The sequence below is a fragment of the Poecilia formosa genome, unplaced genomic scaffold, assembly GCF_000485575.1.
Source record: "Poecilia formosa unplaced genomic scaffold, Poecilia_formosa-5.1.2 Scaffold90, whole genome shotgun sequence".
Lineage (NCBI taxonomy): Eukaryota > Metazoa > Chordata > Actinopteri > Cyprinodontiformes > Poeciliidae > Poecilia > Poecilia formosa.
This window is the reverse complement of record NW_006800029.1, coordinates 322797-341064: the sequence shown is the minus strand read 5'-3', so window position 1 is coordinate 341064 and position 18268 is coordinate 322797. Positions and strand designations below refer to the sequence as shown.

Genomic DNA, 18268 nt, shown 5'->3' with positions numbered 1-18268 from the left:
CGGGGAGGCAGAAAACCAAAGCACGCATTTCCTTTAAACTTTTTTATTTTTAATTTAGCAAAACATGTATCGTTAGAGTTTTCATTTTATCATACAATTATGCAACATTTTATGTATGCCTATCACATGAAATACAAATAAAGTACATTAAAGTCTGTGGTTACAACGCGATCACATGTAATAACAGTTCAAGCACAAACAGACTTGCATGACATTCTTTTCTGTATTTGCTTCCTGGAATCTTATATTCCCGTTGTCTTACATAAACACGGTCCCCTGATAATCCTTTGACCTTTGAAATGTTCACATCGAGTCATCTGTGTTTTTGCTTTTTATCAAATCACATCAGAGACCATAAATCCAACCTCCAGCTGTGTGCATGTCAGAGAACAGAACCAGATTAGAAGGATTTAAAAAAAAAATACAGGAATTAACAAAGCACCTGATTGTGTGTCTTCATGTTATTCTGCTAAATCCAAACCCAGAGTCATCACATCAGTTTGTGTCTCTATTGCGCTGGCTATGAAAACCAAAAAGACTACCTTATCTGTGATTTGATCTGATTTACATCAAGAAATATTTAAAAAAAAAAAAAAAAAAAAAAAAAAAAAGGCGGTCATGACGTTACATCACGCTAGCACAAAGCAGTATGTTGTGTAATCGTTATTGAGGGATTTAAATGCTGCTTCCCAACCTGGAAAAAAAAAAAAAAAGTGGGAACAAGAAATACAATGCAGCGCTCTCCTCATCTGACAGATTTTTGACTTAATCCCAAAGAGTTTCTGAGACTCGGTGAGAGTCACTCTGTTCCAGTTTCATGCACTGTTTCATTATAGATTACCATTCTTGTGCTTGGGTTTCTGTTCATGGTGCCCACTCAAAGAGCATGTTTTTCTTTGTGAGATGCACAGATACAGACAGCACCTCTTAGACTTTACATGAAGGATTACATCTAATTCCCTTCAATCTTCTGCAGCCCACTCGGTGTTTGCATCAAGATTAAAATGCAAACTCAATGAAATATGGCAGCATGGGTGTGGACAAACTGATTACTTTTATTTAAGGGATGTTGTTTTCTTCACTCTTTCATGCTCAATCAGCCTTACTCTCTCTTCAGTCTTTTACAAGAATAACATAATATTTTTTCCTTATCCCACATGCTCGTGCGCCTTCATGAAAGTATATAAAAGTCCATCCTCTGCTGCTTTAATCTCTGTCGTTGTAGTGCGTAATTTTGTCATTTCAAGCATGTTGAGATCAATTACAGACAAAAAGCCCCCCATACATACAAATAACAAAAAAAGTTATACAAAGTAATGCCCCCCGCTGGCTATGCGTCAGAGCTGCTTGAAGAATTTGTCACTTCAGTTCAAATTTAGTGCTCGTGTTTGTTCCTCTGCGTTCAAAGTGCTCGGCTGTGCATGATCAAAGAGTTGCCGTCTTTGAAGAGCAGCCCAGTCGCTGCTTGGTTTTTGTTTGTCGAGACTCCTTATTTCTCTGTTTCACCATTTGTCAGATAAGCAGAGTGCAGATGGAGATTTTTAGGGTTGTTTTCTGGCAGATTAATGCAACAGGTTTGAGTGTGACATGTATATGCATGATGGATTAGTCCGGGGGGAGCCTCTGTTTTCTAATAGATAAGCCATGGAAGTGAAGATGATAGTTAGATCTTAATTAGGTGCTAAATCCTTTATTAGGGAAATGGGAACGTTTTCAGGGCTAACTGATCTATAGACCTACATGCAGCTATTTACATCTCTCATACTTTTATAATATTTTTTTCTTTTTGGCATTGCAACCATGAAGTCTGTTCTTGTTTTTAAATTTTATGTGGTAGACCAACACTAAGTAGTCCGCAGATGTCAAGTTGAAGGCAATCTATAAAATGTGTTGTCAGATAAGCCCCCCTTTACTCTCAGACTCCTAAATACAATTCATTGCAAGCAGCTATCTTTGAAATTTCCCAATTAGAAAATAAAACTAAAAATAAAAGTTACATTAAAAAAGGAGTGATTGCAGTGGCTCTTTGAAGGCATTAGACATTTAGTAGAGAACGTTGGTGTATTTGGCTCTCAAGACTCAGCTATCTGTAAGTTACTTCTGCAAGTTTCTCTTATCAGCTTGGCATAGTTTAAGAATGTCATTTTTGCAAACTCTTTGCAAAGTAGCTCAAGCATCAGCTTTAATGGTGAGCATTTGTGAATATTAATCCTCAAGTTTTTCCACAGATTATTTGTTAGCTATGTGTCAACTTTGTATAGGCCATTGCAATACAGAAAATTGCTTTCATTTAAACTAGTCAATTGTAACCCTAAGTTAAGGGTTGTTTTCCTGCTGGAAGGTGAACCTCCACCTCAGTCTGATCCATCTTCCCATTAACTCCGATATATGGAATCACTTTTGAAAGTAAGACATTATTTTTTAAGGTGCTTCAGAGTAAAATGGGCTAAATACAAAAAGAAGCCACACTTTTCAGCTTTTAATTTGTAAAAAAATAAAAATAAAAAAAAATAAATAATAATAATAATAAATTCTGTATCATTGTGATACTGCTCAAGAAAAGCAAATTTGAAAACCAGGCACCTTTGTCCTTCCACTTCACCTCACCTCTTTGTGTTGGTCTAGCATGTAAAATTCCAGCAAAATACATTGAAGTTTGTGGCTGTAATGTGACACAATGTGAACAAAAATCAGGAGCGCAAATACTTTCCCCAGGCATTGTACAATAATCAATCAGAGCTGCAGCTGATCAACAAGTCAACATTTTGTTTTTCTTACCCAAACCTACACTCATGCCGTTCACACAATCACTCAGCTAGAACATATTGAGGGAGTTTTAATTCACACTAAATACTTTGTGAGAAGTGAGTCAGATTCAGTCTGATCCTACAAGAAATACTTCTCATACATCTGTGGCTGGGTGCAAAAAGTAAGTTATTAGCTGAATTGTAGGACTTATAAAAGCTCTACAGTGACGGTAATAAACCATTGCTGAAACTTTTATATCAACTACCTGATCATGAGACAAAAAGAATTGGAACAGAAAATTGATTTTTTTTGTCCTCCTCTCTTGAAGATGAAAAAGAGACATGAGAGCTTGCTTTTCCTTACTGCATTTACACTCAAATGACAACTCTTCCAAACAATAAGATCAACCAAATCTCTGTTTCTACTGACAAACTAACCAAAGAACATGGCCTATCCTCAGCTTTGAGGTATCCATTCTATCCTTTCTTCGCCCATTGGATGCTCCCTGAAGGCCACATGCTTCAAGGTGTCAATGTTGGGTTGTTCTCTTGTAAAAGATGACAAAATGCATGACAAGGTGCCTTGGTTGGAGTGCACCGGAGGCTGTTTGCAGAAGCTGCAGCGACATGGAGTCAGGAAGAGGTACGCGAGGATGAGGACCAAAGTCACCATGCAGCCTATCAGCGTTGTGTAACCAGTGTTGAACGGCTCTGATGCCGGCAACAGCACAGTCACATTCACCTCACGTGTTCCATTCAGTGCCTGTTTGATGTCCACAGCGGTGCAAAGATACATACCTGAGTCGCTGATCGTGGTTGCGTGTATCTCCAAGGTGCCATCGGGAAACATGCTAATAAGTGTGTCATCCATGCTGCTTTGGGTGATGAAGCCCCTACTTGGGGAAAGCCATGTAAATGAGAGGTTTGTGCTGCTAAGGGATGTTTGGCAGTCCAGACGCACCCTGTCGCCCACAAAGACCACCACGTCGGAGAGGAGAACAGTCACAGGCTCCGTGACTGTTCTTTCCACAGTGCAGTTCCGGAAGAACCGCTTGTCACGAAAGAACCGGATGGGTCTTTGAAGGTCCCCATCAACGTTGCACGTGTGCTCATCCGTAAAGTCTTTGATCGAGTTGTATTCTCTCAGACTCCAGTGCCAAAACATGGCGTACATGGAGCAGTTGCAGATGAGCGAGTTGTTGTGAGTGTACAGCCCCTGCTGCACCAACTGTGGCAAAGCTTTCACGTCGTCCAATGGCAGACTCGACATCCGGTTGGACGACAGGTCCAGCATAGCCAGAAAAGGGTGAGTGTGATCCTGGATGGAGAAAAATGGGAAGTATGTGATCTGGTTAAAGCTGAAGTAAACCTTTTTCAAGCTGCTCAGACCGCTCAGCGAGCTGTCCTCCACTTGTGTGATCCTGTTGTTGAAGAGACGGAGCTCCTCCAGCCTCCACAGCCCGTGGAAGTAGTGTTGCTCCACCATCTGAAGCCTGTTGGAGGACAGGTCCAGCAGTCTGAGGCCAGACACATTACGAAACAAGTTACGACTCAATGTACGAATTTCATTGTGGGCCATCCAGAGCTTTTCCAGTCTGGGCATCATGGTTAAGGTGTTCGGTTCCAGCCAGGTGATGTGGTTGTGGCTGAGGTCAAGGTTGGCGGGAAAGGAGGGCAGGGATTGAGGGGGTTTGTGCAGACCAACAGAGCTACATCTCACTGTGTCAGACATGCAGAGGCATTTCGAAGGGCAGGTCTGCTCAGAGCTGTGGAGGACGCAGAACAGCAGGAGGAAAAGGACATGAAAATGTTCAGAGGTCATGATTCAGGGAGTCAGATCCTTTAAATTCTTGAATCCCCTCTGGCTCCGTCTGGCTAGATGATAATCAAGTGGAAAAAAAGGCAAGAATATTAGACAGGGGCTATTTTATTTCCAAGATATGACATCTTCGCAGATATATGGGAAAACTACCTCACAAGGTCTACTAACTCAAATGACAGGTGAGGAAAAGAGACAGTTTCTGCCTAAAAAAAAATCACTTTGCATGAAAGAAGGCTCGCCTTAGGCTTTTTTTTTTTTTTTTTATGAAGGCATTTTTTAAGCAATCACAGACTCCGAGTATATATAAATTGATCTGTTAATGGGTACTTTATTTAGGTTTTCCATTACTTGGTCATAAAAATGAAGCTCACATTTTATCCAGAGCTTTAGGGAATTTCAGTAGGATTATTTTCTTTGAAGTTAAAAATACACCTGGCTAGCTTTGATGAGAAATTTCCCCTTTTTTGTCTTTGATAAGTGACTCAAACGATTAATCATCAAAACACCCTTTTATTCATTACCTTTCACTGAATAAATTCCTATATGATTTGTTTTTATCAATAAAATTATACTATACTATATATTATACTATACTATTTGTGGAACTCCTTGTTAATTTTGTAAAAAAACATTACAAAAAACCTACATGATATTGCAGTAGCATAATTCTCACCCTGAATACTTTTGGAAAACCCAGTCTTGTTTAGCTCTTGTTTAGACTTTATTTAGCCTTCCAGTAAGTCATGACTCTTTTCTGTCCATTGATATTAATTTCTGCAGCCACTGGTTGCCGTGTTGGACAAGGAGCCATTTAGGTCGCATCCCCACCTCTTCCTGGTTCAGTGTTTGCCGATTTAATTAGTCGCAGATTTACCTGTGGAATGTGACTCCAAATAATTTACGGAAAACTCGCCTATTCACAAGTGTCTTAGTAGAGCATATCCAAAATATTTGGGGGTAAATCAACTTGACAAGCTGAAATACCAAGGTGCAATTCTACTTGACATGTTACTGGCTGTTTGCAAACCAGGTAATCTATGTGCTCTATATATCTTCCTTGAGTCTGATTGCCTCTATTCCCTATGGCAGAAATAAGGAAGACTGTACATATTAGCTTCTTTGGTAGTGCAAAGACATTATCCACTTTGACTATCAATGCATACTAAGTAAAGGATTTATGTTGCCACTTTGAATGGAAAGGGAGGTTAAAAAAAACAAGTTTGCTTTTTGAGAACTGAACCAACAAATGCCATCTTGTGTTCAACAAGTCTCAAACATCCTTTAGACATAATCAACATGTTGGCCATTTGTTTGGGCAGCATCCCAAGAAAAAAAAAAAAACTACTTTGCGTTTAGCTGAAAGTAAGTGTTTATTGTTCAGATGAGGCTAAGATTAGACTTTTCTGCCACAAACACACATAATTGGTCTTGTGTGAAACAAAGGATGAATATGTTTCAAAGGATCTTATGCATTAAGTAAGTTGGAGGATCTCGGATTTGCAGTTGTGTCCTACAGCTTTTAGATGTCTCTCTGCCTCAGCACATTTGATGCAAACAATTAGGTTATAAGTACAACTTGAGGAGTTAATTCAACCATTTTATTTGCGTTTGCTAGAGCTCTGAAACATGTAAACATGTTGCAGGACATTAGCCATCGCAGAGTGAAATTTAACACCCGTAATTGAAGACGGATGGTAAATAATTCCTGTCTCTGTATTCTGAAACCTTGTGGAATGTTATAGGAAAACACTTAGTGATTTTCTATTAGCAATGGGTTTTTGTGGGATTTTTTTTTCCCACTGACCAAATGTACTCAAATTACAAGTTGGGTTGGTCCAATAGTGTAAGAGTAAGAGCTATGAAAGGGGTTTACTAGGGTGCCAAATACATTTGTCTGTTTATAGACAACTATAAAGGAAGGTTTGGTGTTAACATATGTAAAAGAATATTGACAGGTGTTACCTTCTGCAGTCCTTTCTTCTCAGTTGCACAAATGAATAAATTGAAGCTCAGACAGCTTTCCCCTACGCAATCGGTATGTTTGGATGCAGAGGTCAAAGGGTAAAAAGTTCCAAATGAGTGAGCATTTTGACTTACTTCTTTGATTCAGTTCTTTTCTCCAAAACATGAAAGAAGGAAACCAGAATCCCAAATCCCAAAATAAACCGCCTAACAGCACTAACCTCCAACTTTCAAGTTTTTTTTTTCTTCTTCTTCTTCTTCCTCTTCTTCTTCTTATTCTTCACAGTCTCCTTTTTCAAACTTGTATCCCATTAATGAAGACGCACAACACTGCAGCTTAATCCTTATCTCCTTCTTGGATCCTCTGCTCAGACTCCGCGCCGCTCAGGGGATAATGTTCTTCCCTCTCGCTTTCTCTGCAGCCAAGTTTAGGGTCTCCCTGCTGACTTTTTCTTCATCCTGAATAGGAGTGCGACAAACATCCTGTGGTGCTTTGCAGTGTTTTACAAACAGCACCAAGCTCACTTAATCTCCCACAATCCCTCCTCTTTTCCTCTCTGTCATTTAGAGTCTTCCCCTCTCATCATTAAGTAATGATGCCAGTGGCTGCCCTTCTCTGAGGTTCTCTCTCTTTTTTTTTCCTTTCTATTATATTATTTTCCATTAAATTTTTCAGTGTTTTGCTTAGAGTAGCTTAGTAGAGCCCAGGAGTTTTTCTCATGAATTTTAGATGAGTTATCCTGGTAACCTTTCGCCACTGCTCTCTAGGGGGCAGAAATTTAGTGTGTGACTCTCACTCTGTTGGTTTTCTCCTAAATGTCTGAGTTACGGGAAAGCTCTATGGCTGCAGAGTAAACTCTAGTGCATTCCCTCCTCCCCTCTGTTTTTGTGGTCTTAAATGGGTAAATCCTTCCTTCCATCTTTCCATGCACACTCAGACATGCTCCCCAGTATCTTCTGCGCCACATCCCTGTTTCTTCCCCGCCCCCTTTCTGGGTCGCCAACATTCCTCTTTTTTCATAGCTGTGGATTTTCATTGGATCTATGCTGTCCATGCTGCTTGGTCATGGTGGTCCTGACAGCTCTGATTTCTGTCACAGCAAATTAGCTTTGCCTCCTAGGATCCACCTCCTCACCGCCAGCGCTGGCCCTCCACCTCCCTTCTTCATGAGCGCCCGTGGCTCCAACTGACTCCCACTCACTCGTTCACAAGGAGAATTGGGATCTCCTGGATGGGGGTTCACTTCTCTGGAGCTGGGCCCGGGTTATGGAGGCAAATGCAAGGGGCCACGGGAATGCTAAATTTAAGCCTCCAGTCAGATTTCTGTTTGGACAGAGAAAAAAAAAATAAAGTCCCTGTTCAGTGTTGGAGAAAGGATTAGCGGTTTAAAAGAAAAAAAAAAAAGCAACATTTGGATGCATTTGTGTTTAAAGCAATGCACATGTTTTGGCATTGTGGCACTACACACAATCTTGTCCCCAGGCTAGTCATCAGCTTTGCAACAACATGGAAGATATTCACCCACACAAGTGCATTCGAGACATGTTAAAAAGGCTTTTTTCTTTTCTTTTCTTTTTTTTTTTTAACAGGCATTACTGGTAGCTGTTGTGGTTACGTGGGAGTATAACATGTTTTTTATTTATTTATTTTTTTTTTTTTTATTAGTTTCTGTTTCCTTTTACCAAACCTTTTTCTGGACATCTTTTAAAATATTTTTGTATCATTTATTGTTTGCAAGCGTTACGTAACAGTGGCGTTTGTTGAATAGCTTGCTCCAGTACGCTGCGAGTGTGTTTCTCTGTATGCAACTGGGTCACATAAACCCTTTAAAGCAGAATGTTTATCTGCAGAAGCTCGTAATGATTCATGCTTCTGCATACGATGCTTTTAGAACGGGTCTATAATCATGCCAGAGAAACGTCAATAATTGTATTTGTTTGCAGCTTTCAAAAGGGTAACATCTTCTGTTCTCGCACAGCTTGGAGTGCTAATGTTGACACAATGTTTCTCCACCTTATTGTTTTCGGTATTGGCTGAAAGGATGTTCTTTTTGCATTTAATTGCGTCTCATTGTCTTCAAAGATCAATCTAATCGCAAGTTTATGAAGAAGTATTTACGTTTTTGTGTTCTTTAGTCAGTTGTAGCTCTTGTTTTTTTGTTTTTTTTGTTGTTGTTGTTGTTGGTCGCCTGTAGCAATCTTGCAAAGTGTGTTTGACTGGAATTTTACGTCATAGTCCAACAAAAAAGTTGGGTAACACTTTATTTGAAGGGGAGTGAACAAGACTGACATGACACTGTCATAAACACATGTCATGAACATGAATAAGCCTTCATGAATATTTATGACTGTTGTCACAAAGCATCATTCGGTAAATTATGACACTTTAAAAATAATTACTGATATACATTTGTTATAAAAGTATTACTGATTGCACTTTAAAAATTAGGTAACTATGTTATTAAAGGTAAAGTTTAAACAGTAATGATTTCTTGGTTAATGTCAAGTTGTCATAACAAAGACATTTTGAATAATGTCAACTTTGTATTAAAAGTGTCATAATTTACCGAATGACGCTTTATGACAACAGTCATAAATATTCATGAAGGCTTATTCATGTTTATGGCAGTGTCATGTCAGTCTTATTCACCCCCCTTCATATAAAGTGTTACCAAAAGTCGACATAATTGTGAGGTGGAAAGATAATGATTTGTGATTTTCAACTTTGTAGCCAATAACGAAGGCAAAACGTGTGCAGTGTATTCATATTAAGCCCCTTTAAGTAAAAATCAGATGGATAATCTCTTGATGAGGTAACCGCTGACATATTAAGATTCTAGCTGAAATAAAGCACCATGATAAATATGCATACATACAGACATAGTATGTATTGTATATAAATACACATGTACAAATACATTAAAACAAATAGACAAACAGCAACAGTTTATTGCACAGTAATCTGCTGTGGCACAGATATGTTCTGGTTTTAATAGACTAAGTGCCTATTGCTCTAATGCTCTCTGCCATATCCTCTATCCCTCTAATGCGTCCATTGCCCCTCCTCTTGTTTATGAGGAGTTGAAACGTTTAATAGCATGGGGGACAAATGAGTTTTTTACTCTGTTAGTCCTGATGTGGGGAAAAACAACTTGTTGCTGAACCGGCTTTTGTGGTTGGTGATAACATCATATGGAGGAGGTGCAGATATCTACAGCTCTATTTACAGACAAAAATCCCCCCAAATAAATTCAAAGTTTGCATCAAACCATGCAGGGATCACGGTAAACACATGGCTGAAGCTGCCAGCTCCAAGGAGACTAAACTTGAGCATTTTGCCTAAATGCAATGGGTCAAAGGAATGTAACACTGCATGTTTAACACACCATCCCCAATGTGAATGAAGCTGGCGGCATCTTCATGGAGTGGAGATGCTCCTTTTAGGGACAGGGGACGTTATGAAACCTGAGATGTAGCAAGATTTATATAAGATTTATATAAAATAGAACAGAAAACAAGAAAATATTAATACTAAAATCTGGCAATAGTTCATTTTGACCATTTTTGAATGTAAAAAAGCCTATAGAATAAACAAATTGGACATTTTGTCAAGGATGTTATTGAAATATTACATTATTTGCTGGTTGATGTTGAGCATAGGCATGTAGGTCACATACCCACTTTTGTGATCAAACTACCAAATGCACTTTGGAGTAATTAATCAAATATTTTGCTGTACATGAGATTTATAAGCCACTAATAATCTTCTTGCATTTGTAAAACAAATAATCCTTTAACTCGTTCCTAAAACTACAATAAGAAAGGTGCCTGAACATGACAAATATGTGATCTACTAAATCTACTTCTGATAATAAATTTTCACTAAAACTTAAAAAAAAAAAAAGCTTTCCACCAAATCCAGGCCTATTTATGTAAGATTACATTATTTTATACATTTGTTACATCACTCATTTTGTAATTGGCAGAATGTCACCAGGTTACTGGCTCAAAAACTTTGCTATGCCATTGGCAAGTTATTATATTATTGGCTTTATTACGCTTAAAATGGCCAATATTATTTCCTCATCGGCTGTTATTTATATATATATAGTTAAATTTTGCCTCATTTCCCTCCCTCCTCACAATTATCCACTACTTTGTTTTGGTTTATCACAACAAATCCTAATAAAATGCATTGAGGGCTGTGGTTGCAGAGGGACACAATATGGAACAGTTCATTGAGCTTAAAGGATTTTGCAAGACATTGTGTATTCTGTCTGAATAAGGTTTGCTTGGATTTTTAGCATCAACAGATCCTTCCTCCTCTTTCATTCGTGGATTGCACTGCAGATCTTTTGCAAGGCCCTGTTTACTTCTGCGTCTTCCTGTCTATGTGTGTGTTGATGGGCTCTATGGTGTAACTCCACCCTGCTGTTCTGAAAAATCCCTAATCTAATCAGTATCTTTGCATCAAGCAGCTTCGCAAATCCGGCCTTCCTCCTCCTCATATATTTGATTAGACTCGGTGTATGCAGAACAGTCCCAGTCAGTCAGGTTCAGAGTGGACTTCCAAGCTTAAATCCTGACCTCGCTGCATCCCGCCTCCAGCAGAAAGTGATTTTCTTTTAACCACTGCTGCAGAAGAGGGAGAGAGGCTGGGAAGAAAAAAAATATATAGTTTGTAGCACAGGGAAATGCTTGCTCTTATCTTGCCCTTGAGAAACGGCAAAGCACACAGTCGATTCTATAAACTTTTACACTCTTAGACGCACAAAGAGTTCTTTTCGTAGAATAAAATCACGCGGAGAGACTTGCTATGTTATTATGGTTTTTATTTGTTTGAAAATAATGTTTACAATTTAGAAAACAAGCTTTTCCTTTCAGCTTTTTCCTATCTTTACTGGCAAATTACATGACAGGGAGGTGTCAGAAAAAAAAAAAAAAGGCAAACACCATGAGATACAACACAAAATACTGAGAAAACATATTTTTAGGAGGAAACAAAAGGTGTTAAATCTATCGAAGCATATTATTTTATGAACTAGCTTCAGAAAGGTTAGCTGAGAAATATGTAGATAAACATCTTTGGTCATTTCTGATACAATTTTTGTAACTCCGCAGCAGCTTTGCAGCCCCTGGAGGTGTGACATCACCACAACCGCTCTCTGCCCATTGTGAACCTTTGAACCTGATCATGTGCACATTTGTTAAGCTCTTATTCTTTTTTTTTTCTTTCTACAGTGTTTTGTCAGCAGGGCTTGCAGCCAGAGTTTAAAATATGAATGAGTCAGTGTCTGGATAAAGATTCACTCGGCTTAGTTGTTTTTCTCTTCCTTCCCTCAGTCAATTTTCAGTCTGGATGAGCTTTTGTTCTTCTTCTAAAAATAAAAAAGGGAGTTTCAAGCAGAATGTGATTGTTTGCTTGTCACAAATCACTGCTCAGTAGCACCACATGCTCTGCATTCATGTTGATTGCATTGCATTATCTGAGAAAATCCAACCCTCAAACCCCCAAATCCTGGATGGATTTTGGTCTGTATATGTTGCATAATATTTGTGGCACACATTGCACTCTAGACTGAAACACAATATGATTCCATCTCCAGTTTCTCCGCTCAAGCCCAGCTCATGAATGTGCTGCTTAGTACAGTAAATGAGAAGAGACAACCACACCATCTAGTGGTTTAAGGCTCAATTTGAATCATAATGATTTAGTGAGCTGTTTTATTCCAAATACTGAGACAATGAAACACTAGGAGTAAAGAGCAAAGCTAACAAACACAATAGATTAATACAGAGCAGCAAGATTTAATAACTGAAAGAGCTTGCAAAACAATATCAAACACATGGATTAAAATCAAAGCTTAGACCCGATGGCAGTATGAATATGAAATAGCCCTGCAAACTGGTGGAGTCTTTTTTTTTTCCCTCTGCAATAGCTACAATACTTTGTAAAAGTCTTGCATGATCATCTTCTTACATTTTACATCATGTCTTAATTCTTTGTACTTGGTTTCCAAAGGAGTCAAGTTTTCTTCCCTCCATCCATTTCCCATACTTGGTTAATCTTAGGGAGGTTCCAGAATGAATAGCGACTATCTGCAGCCATTAATGACTGAGAGGATGGGTACATCCTGAATTAAAGTGACACACACAACAAAAAAAGCAAAAACAAAACCACCCAAGCACTTATTCACACATAAGGTTAATATTGCAGAGGCTAGTAAACTTAACATGAATCTATGGGTTTGAATGGTGGACGTAATAATTACCTCACAGTAAAGGTTTGTAACAGCTTAGTAACAACTGAGTAATAACTTGGTAATAGATAACAATGTACTAATATTTTCTAAGTAATACAATACTTGGGATGCAATGAACTGGCAGAAACAGGTTGTAATCTTATGTTAGCTACTGAGTAACAGGTTTTAAAAATATGGTAGTACTATGAAGTTATAGCTTGTTGGCAGAAATTCTGAGAATCTTGTAATATCTCAATACCAAAATAGCAACTGGTATTAACAGAAATAATAAAGTAAAAAAAAAAAAACACACACACACATACTGAGATGTTAACAAAATATAAAACTAAACCAAATACCATCAGATAACTTAAAAATACCAATTACTCCAGAACTGGTGCTTTTTAAGGACCTGCTTCACTTTAAATGTGACTTGAGGTCAATCAGACATCAGTTTTAGTTCAACATGTGACCCCCCTCGTACAGAGAGAGCTTTTTGTCACTGGGAGATTTAATTCAAAGCCATCTTGCAATTCTCCCTAGATACATCACAAGTCACTGATTCTGTAGGTTCAAGAGGAGCCACGAGATGAATGAGCACCCCAGCCATAAATAACTTTTCCATGTTAGTATTAAAATCAGTCTGAGATGTAAAACCTGATTAAATTTTCAAATAGAAATATATTTTGAATCCTAAGAATGACAACAGTGTGATGATATGATCAGCTGTTATAGGTAGTTGTAGGTACTTTTTTAGATCATTTCTTGATATTATGTAAGTGACATAAATTATTTTTGTGCAATCGACACTTTTGGACATCAGAGTTCCAAAAGTAAAATTTGGATAATGGGGGGCTAAGCTTACTGATATTACAGCAACTATTCAGTTGCTAATATTTTTTATAATAAACATTAAAATATGCAGTTTAGAAAAATTGAGCATGAAAGTAGCAAGAACCAAATGATAAAGATAAATATAAATATTTTTTTTTCTTTAAATTCGAAGCCAACATTCTTCTTCTTTGTGACTCAGTCCTGCAAAGTGATGACTCAACTGTTTCTGTTTCAGTATGTGGTGATATTGCAATTCATAGACATTAGATGACATTGAAATTACAAAGACATATCTATAGCAATTTATATGCAATGGCCATAATAACCCTATATAGACACAATTGGGAAATGCATTGATGTGTCATGCAACAATTCTCTGTCAGGTAAATGTTAGTTTCAGATTTTACCATCAAACTACTTCAGCCCTCAAACTACTAATCAATTAGTTATCTCTGTAGTTCTGTGTTATTGCCAAAGTATTGACTATTATTAAGTTGTTGATGGAAGCAAGTACACCATTGTGACAATGTTATTACAAGCTGTTACTATCAGGTATTTACATAATAATCTTAGTTCTACGATCTTAGCAATTATTACTATTTTTATTGGAAGTATCACAGTATACAATATGTACAAACTACATCTTGCCTGCAGAGCCAAGTTATCTGCCTCTGCTCTCCAGTCAGAAATAATAAAATAATGATTGAAATCTCAGACAAGGAGTAAAATCTGACGTGGATGTTCAAATGTTTGTTTTTCTGGCTTTTACATGACCCACGAGCCACGAGCGTAACTCTTGATTAGAATCCGAGCTCATGTTTTCACATTTATCAGCTCATCTATAGCGGCATGCAGAGCTGAGGGCTCGGGGTACGGACTGCCCCACATCTCTTTAGCCTCTATTATCTCTGTTGATTGTTAACGGATTTCAATTAGGATTCACAGGAGTTAATATGATTGCTTGCTGTTTATCCTTTCTTGCTTCCTTCCATGGAAGCCAATTATGCATTAGCGGCAGTAGATGAGCGCTGGACGCTGCTAATGGCCCTGCCTCTCCCTTTGTGTTCACATTACTGAAGGATATGGCTTGTGAAATGAGATCGCTACTGACTACTGTGCTATCAGTGCTCGTGCCATAAAACATTATGGACCAGAACATAGTAAATTGCGTGACGTGACTGTGGGGTGGAAGACTGTCAACTCTTTCCCTGCTCTTTTATCTGTTATCCTCTCATCTCCTTCATTCTTGCATTCCTCTTATTTTTATCTCCTGCTCTTCTGTCCGTTCACATGGGTAGTCTAGTCTCCTTTCCCTCCTCCCGGCTCATCTAGGAAATCTTCTCTGTTTTCATCTTTGTTGCCTGTCTTCTTCTCTTCTAATCATTTTCGCTTCCCTTTTTACATTTATCCTGCGGATTCTTTATCTCCTCATGTTGGTTGTTTACACCTCTCTACCCTGCTTATAACTTCTGCCTTGTGGTCACAGTCAAAACATCAACCACGTTTCTGTTTCCTGTTCATAAAACTTAAAGTGTATAATTCACATATTTTAGAAAACGTGTGGTTCTAGTCTAAAGTTTACATACTTCGTCTATGAATGACATATTAATTTGGGGTATTTAATCAGGTATTTGAATTATTCTATTTTCACGTTGAAATGGTTATAAAACAATCCATTTTTACAACTGAAAAAAACCAATGGGGTGCACACGTTAGATTAGAGTTTTCTCTAATTTACATAGAATAACAACGACATGGGGTCAAATATATACATACAATCCCAACTATTTTTTGGAATGTTACCTCTTAGTAAATTGCAGAGAAACTACACACTTTTTATAGCCATCAATGCACATCTGGCATAACTCCAACCGGGTACTTGACAGAAAATGGTAGAGCTTGTTTAAACTGCCTGGCTTCTTGCCTTGTACCCAATTTTTAAGCATTGCTCATAACATTTTTATAGATCGGGGGAGCCTATAGAACCCTATTCGACTTTATCCATTCCAAAGCCAGATTTACTGTTTTATTTGAGACCTTTGTCCCACTGAAGCACTCAGCCGTATCAAATGTTCAGTTTTTCTGGGCAAACTGTCACCTGCAGACCAAGAAAGACGCATCTGTTCCAAAAGCAACACCTTCAAGCTCGACTGAAATTTGCTGCTGCCAAACATGGACCTGCCAAGTATCTTCTTTTATGATCAGACAAGACGTAGAATGAGCTCCTTAGGTCACGATGACATGAAGCATGTTGGGAGGAGGGAAAAAGAGGCTATAAGACCTAACAACATGTTATCAACAGTTAAGCATTGCGGTATCAACAGCTAGATGGTTAGAACTTTGTTACAAAAATACAATGATCTCTAACACACACCAATAATTTGTTTTGTAATGTAAAATGTGTGCTAATAATGAGCTTCTTAAACAAGTTGCACCTGAAACCTGCTGTAAATATATGGCTGTGCTTAAAAAAACAAAACACAAACAACAAAAAACTGCCAGCTAATTATGTACTCAGAGTCCAGTTAGACCAAATACAAATATATGAATTAACAATAAACTGTATCAAGTTTATGTCAGGATTGATGTGGTTGTTGTGGTGAGGAGAGGACCCTGAGACCCAGGTAGTGATTAAGATGATGAAGGATTTAATGGTGAAGAAGCTCAAACAGTCCAAAAACAGGCGGCACGGCACACAAGTTAGCACGCAGCTAAATACCGGTAGCACTGACAACAAATGAGCTAATGCCAGCACAGGACTTCACAGTTCAACTGTGCGGGCATACTAACAAAGACGACGTGGACGTACGTAACACAAACTTAGACAAGGACCCGACGAAGAACACAGACAACAGGTGAGACTAAATACACAAGGGGTAATCAAGGGAATAAGACACACCTGGGAGACAATCAACGGGGAGGACAGGACAAAGACTCACAGGGAAACAGAATCACACAGACAAACTCAAAACTAAACACAGAAACACGGATCATGACAGTTTAGTGGCATTGAAGATAAGTGCACTTAGCTTTTTGACCGGTGCTGTCAATAAAGATCACACACATAAAATGGGTGTCATATGTAAATTAAAGGTATAAAATTATTCATTATTTTTGGAATTTTTTTAATTGGACTCACCCAACATGCGATTGAAAATGTTTAATTTTAATTCCAATTAAAGCTGAAAAAAAAAAGCCTTGAATGAAAGTTTGTAAGAAGAAAAAATAAACAAAACATAGCATGAAAGAGGGGGTGGGGAAGCGGTTGTTTCACACAGATGACTGATGGGAATATCAATGTGTTTCTTATATGTCTGCTCTCCAACTTTGGGAAACTGTGATGGATCCGTCAGCGAACCTTTCTGCGCCACCTGAGCCACGCTGCCGCTGCCACTATGTCACTGCTCTCTGCTCAGACAGACACTCGGGGACATGTTGGGTGATGAGCAGTTTGTGGTTCCATCAAGGATCTCCGGGGCCATCCGTGGAAAATGAAACCATCTCCGAGCAGGTAACTCAATTTAACTCGTGGCCACTTTCTCAGGAGCTACAAGCACAAATACTTTCGCAGCTGATGAGATGAGGTAACAGAGCATGGCCAGAGTCACTGAGTGCAACAGGACAGGCCCACTTCACCCAAATTGCCTGGACATGGTCAGGGTTTTCCGCCACTTTCATAGACGGAGGAGCGGAGACTGGGGAGGAGAGAGGTTCAGGACGTTTTCTCCTGCCTTTTCAATCAATAGACTCGACTGGCTTTAATCATGGAGCTATTGAGTGCTGGAGCTTGTAAAGGAGATAGTTGGTCATCTGGAACTATTCCCAACTTTGCGCTATACTTCAAAGAACCGCTCATGTGGGCTCAAATGTCTTTGAACTTTCATCATGTTTCTGTTTCTCTTTGTGTCCCACTTTTAGAAACCGTGTATTTTATACTATGAGAGGTTCTCGAGGAAAGGAAAAAAAAAAAGTGTGTATATATATATATATATATATATATATATATATATATATATACACATACACACCCCTGGATCTGTATGCCTTGTACCTAATTGTAGTCCCAGTTTTTTTGTGTGCAATACTGAATGATACTTTAGGTAGATTATGGTTTAAAAGCTGACCTATTTTAACCACAGTCGCTATTACCAGGAACCACTAAAATATCTGCAATCAGCATGATCCATTCCTATGAGACACATGTTTGATTGAATAAAATTGTCACATTTTATTGGTCTCAAACAACATTACTCAAGTTGTTTTTGAAGAAGAAGACTGAAGGAAGATGAGCTGACAACAGTTTGCCGGTGAGTGTATAAAGCCAGAGCGTAGAATTGCAAGCAGCTTTTTAAAAAAAAAAAAAAAAACGTAATTCAGGTTTGTGCTTTTCTAAACTGTACCCATTACATTTGCAAAGAGCAGTTTGACTGCAAAGGCTGCTGCCGATGTAAGATGAAATTTTGTATCAGCTTTTCATTTATTTTCAGAAAAGGACTGTCCAATGATTCCCAACAGAGACTCGCTGTGCAAAGACAATTTTATTTGCTAACGCTCACCCCACACTCGGTCTGAAATCGTCTCTGGAAAATTTACTTCTGCATAATTCCCCTGAAATAAACAAGGATGTCCACTGAATGTTCCATCAGACGGTGGGGGGAATC

General features: G+C 38.4%; 1 protein-coding gene across 3 annotated transcripts; it reads right to left on the bottom strand.

Moving 5' to 3' along the window:
• Nucleotides 1-666: 666 nt before the first annotated feature.
• On the bottom strand, nt 667-7396 carry LOC103141829 (amphoterin-induced protein 3). 3 transcript variants are annotated; one of them, XM_007557616.2, is made up of 2 exons: nt 6532-7396; nt 667-4622 (listed from the first exon to the last, which is right to left on the bottom strand). In XM_007557616.2, exon 2 carries the CDS (start codon nt 4567-4569, stop codon nt 3205-3207), a length of 1365 nt encoding a protein of 454 aa, XP_007557678.1. In that variant the 5' UTR covers nt 4570-4622; nt 6532-7396; the 3' UTR covers nt 667-3204. The 3 variants fall into 3 exon arrangements, with proteins under 3 accessions (XP_007557678.1, XP_007557679.1, XP_007557675.1); XM_007557617.2 differs by having other exon boundaries at nt 6753-7396; XM_007557613.2 differs by having other exon boundaries at nt 6667-7395.
• Nucleotides 7397-18268: the final 10872 nt, after the last annotated feature.